The sequence below is a fragment of the Colobus angolensis genome, unplaced genomic scaffold (assembly GCF_000951035.1).
Source record: "Colobus angolensis palliatus isolate OR3802 unplaced genomic scaffold, Cang.pa_1.0 Scaffold89, whole genome shotgun sequence".
Lineage (NCBI taxonomy): Eukaryota > Metazoa > Chordata > Mammalia > Primates > Cercopithecidae > Colobus > Colobus angolensis.
Window position 1 is genome coordinate 3945387 of NW_012122820.1, and position 3719 is coordinate 3949105.

General features: G+C 54.1%; 1 protein-coding gene across 3 annotated transcripts in view; it reads left to right on the top strand.

Annotated features, from left to right (window-relative positions):
- The window catches only part of TEAD4 (TEA domain family member 4), a 79929-nt gene that overhangs the window by 27644 nt on the left and 48566 nt on the right, over positions 1–3719 (top strand). For 2 of the 3 annotated variants that reach the window (XM_011931058.1, XM_011931059.1), the window contains exon 2: positions 2520–2774. The exons of the other annotated variant lie outside the window; for it this stretch is intronic. In XM_011931058.1, the coding sequence (XP_011786448.1) occupies positions 2520–2774 (255 nt within the window). The remainder of the gene's footprint in view (positions 1–2519; positions 2775–3719) is intronic. 3 annotated transcript variants of the gene reach the window in all.

The window sequence follows — 3719 nt, forward strand, 5'->3', positions numbered from 1 at the left end:
GTTTCGCCGTGTTGGCCAGGGTGGTCTCGAACTCCTGACCTCAGGGGATCCACCTGCCTCGGCGTCCCAAAGTGCTGTGATTATAGGTGTGAGCCACTGTGCCCGGCCGGTTCCTGCTTTAAGTGTCAGTGGCCCTACCCTCTTTCCCGCTGCATGTCTGCGCCAGCTGCTTTGCCAAGCTCCTTTTGGCCTCTCCTCCTGGGATGTGCCTCCCACACTTAGCCCCTCCCTTCCCTCGACCCTCACCCCCACCCTCACAGCGCCTCTCTGTGAAGGACATTGTCCTTCTCACAGGCCATGGGTTTGAGGGTATGGAGGGGAGTGATAACCTAGGAACGCTCTGGGAGGTCTCACTTCAGAGGGTCCGAGATGGAAATGGTGAACTCAGGGGTTTAGACCCCCCGCCTGGGTTTGGGCTGCTGGACTGCATTGCTCCTCAAGGCTGATCGGGGAGAAGGGACAGGCAATGTGTGTGGTGGGGTGAGGTCCTCGTTTACAAGTGGACTCAGTGGCTGGGATGGGGAGAAGTTGGGGGCTCTGGGAGGGCTGTGGGAGGTACGTGGTTCCCACCTGCTACTCATAACCCAGAAACTTCCTTAAGATGACCAGTATGTCCTGCTCTTTCATGAACCCCTGAGAACTATGTCTGGAAGCTTACAGCTTGGATGGTTGGAGCCGAGAGGTCACTGGATTTGTCTCATGTTAGGGGAAGGCGGGGTTGTGGCCATGAGCCTCCAGAGGCACCAGAAAGTCAATCCTGCCATTGCTCCAGTGTGTGAGGAGCTGCCCAGTTTCTTTTAGAAAGAGCCTGAGTCGAGAAGGGAACAGGAGAACAGTGACCTATATTATATTGTATATGCATTTTTAAAAATTTTTCATTGTGGTAAAAAAGACCACAAAATTTACCATCCTAACCCTTTCTAAGTATCCAGGTTGGTAATATTAAGTATATTCACGTTGCTGTGCGGCAGACCTCCAGAAACTTCTTCATCGTGCAAAAGCGAAACTCTACCCCTCAAGTCACAAGTCTCTTTTTCTTTCTCCCACCAGCCCCTGGCAACCACCATTCTACTCTGTTTCTATTAGTTTGACCACTTAAAAACATTTTTTTTTTTTTAACATTTTTAGTAAAGATGAAATCTTGCTGACTCCTGGACTCAAATGATCTTCCTGCCTCAGCCTCCCTAAGTGCTGGGAGCCACTGCACCCTGCCAACTACTTTATTTTTATTGTATTTATTTATTTTGAGACAGGCTTGCTCTGTCACCCAGGCTAGAGTGCAGTGGCGCAATCATGGCTCACTGCAGCCTTGACTTCCCAGGCTCGAGTGATTCTCCCCCCTCACCCTCGGGAGTAGCTGGGACTATAGGTGTGAGCCAGCACACTTGGGTAATTTTTTTTTTAATTAATTTTTTGTAGAGATGAGGTCCCCCTATATTGACTAGACTGGTCTGAAACTCCTGGGCTCAAGGGATCCACCTGCCTCAGCCTCCCAAAGTGCCGGGATTATAGGCATGAGCCACTGTGCCTGGCCTAATGTGACTGCTTTAGATTCCTCATCAGTGGAACCGTGTAGTGTTTGGGTTGTTTTGTAACTGGCGTATTTCACTCAGCGTAATGTCCTAATCAGGAGACTCTGCCCCCAGACAGAGTGCTGTGCTGCAGCACGTGTCCAGGCTGCCTTCCTTTTTAAAGCTTGTATTTTGCTGTAAGTAGAGACCCATTTTGTTCATCCGTTCATCCGCTGATGGACATTTGGGTTGTCTCTACCTTTTGGCACTTGTGAATAATGCCGCCATGAACATGAGTGTGCAGACATCTCTTTGAGACCCCGCTTTCCCTGTTTTTGGGTATATACCCAGATGTTGGGTCATATGGTCTCGCTCTGTCGCCCAGGCTGGAGTGTCATGGTGGGATCTCGGCTGACTGCAACCTTCACTTCCCGGATTCAAGCGATTCTCCTGCCTCAGCCTCCCGAGTAGCTGAGATTACAGGTGCCTGCCACCACACCTGGCTAATCTTTGTATTTTTGGTAGAAATGGGGTTTCACCGTGTCGGCCAGGCTGGTCTTGAGCTCCTGACCTCAAGTGATCCACCTGTCTCAGCCTCTCAGAGTGCTGGGGTTACAGGCGTGAGCCGCAGCGCCCGGCCTGCACAATTTTGCATTCCCACCAACAGTCCCCAGAATTTTGCATGCCTTTTGCACAGTGTTGATTTAGTGTCAGTACATCCCTGGCACTGCGTCCTCGTCTCCTACTTCTCAGCCCTTGCCTGGGTTCCTAGAACCTTGATGTCAGGGAGTGCCTAGGTCATTGTGCTCATTCGACAGATGGGAGACGAGCTCTCCAGAGGAGAAATGTTCTGTGCGAGACCCTAGGCCTGATTCTCACAGACCTGTCACTTTACACTTTGCTTCCTGAGCAAGTGATTTGGGCTCTGGCACTCCCTGGAGTACTGTCATCCTATGACCCACACAGTTCTTCCACTTCTCACCGGGACTGTGGTTCCTGTCCCCACAGGTCCAGCGGGCGCTCCTCCAAGCGGAGCCTTGGAGGGCAAGGCCGGCACCATTACCTCCAACGAGTGGAGCTCTCCCAACTCCCCTGAGGGGAGCAACGTCTCTGGGGGCAGCCAGGCACTGGACAAGCCCATCGACAATGATGCAGAGGGCGTGTGGAGCCCGGACATTGAGCAGAGTTTCCAGGAGGCCCTGGCCATCTACCCGCCCTGTGGCCGGCGTAAAATTATCCTGTCAGACGAGGGCAAGATGTACGGTAAGGAGCCCGTCAGGTTCGGCCCCGTACCTGAGGCTGAGGCAAGGGGCCGACCCCAAAACCTTGGGGTTCCTGCCAGGCCGCGGAGGGGGATGGCCACTTGGGGCTTCGTCAGGTGGACACTGCTTTCTTCCTTCCTGGGCTCCCAGGGATGGGGGCATCTGAGGAGAAGCCTGGGAGGGGGTGTGGAGGGTGGGGCCCCTGGCGATGAGCAGCTGTGGGAGTGGGAATCTTGGAGAGTTTGGAAAGGGCGAGTCTGGGTGGGGTAGAACGTCCCCCCAGAGCAGATGGGGAGCACCCCACAAGCTGTACCCCAGCAGGTGCCTGAGCACCAGGCTGCCCACTTTGACGGTGAAGGATGCTCAGTCATCCCCTGTTTCCCTCATTCACTCACTCATTCCTGCAGCAGGCACATGCCGGGCCTTCTGTGTGCCTGGTGTGGGTTGGGCAGGTCTGGTCCCAGCCCGTCATCTGGGGTGCGGGGAATGTGAACTCACAGATACCGGCTCTGCAAGGCAACCTGGAGAGCTCCTAGGAGAGGCAGAGTGCTGGAGACCACTCCCCTAGGAAAGGCCCCCCAGCCCGGCAGAGGGTCACCAGAAATGGCTTGATCTTTGTGAGTGACTGAGGTTGCAGAACACGACAGAAACTGTTCAGCGCCACGTGGGAAGGACCGAGCAGGTGGCATGGGGCCACGATGACTTTTGGATGGAAGAGGGGGCATCTGGAAAAATGAAGCAGGGGGCCAGGCATCGTGGCTCACTCAAGCCTGTGATTCTAGCACTTTGGGAGGCCAAGGTGGGAGGATCACTTGAGGCCAGCAGTTTGAAACCAGCCTGGGCAACAAAGTGAGACACCACCTCTAGTAAAAATTTTAAAAAGTTAGCCGGGTGTGGTGGTGCTAGCCTGTAGTCCCAGCTACTGGGGAGGCTGCGGCAGAAAGAT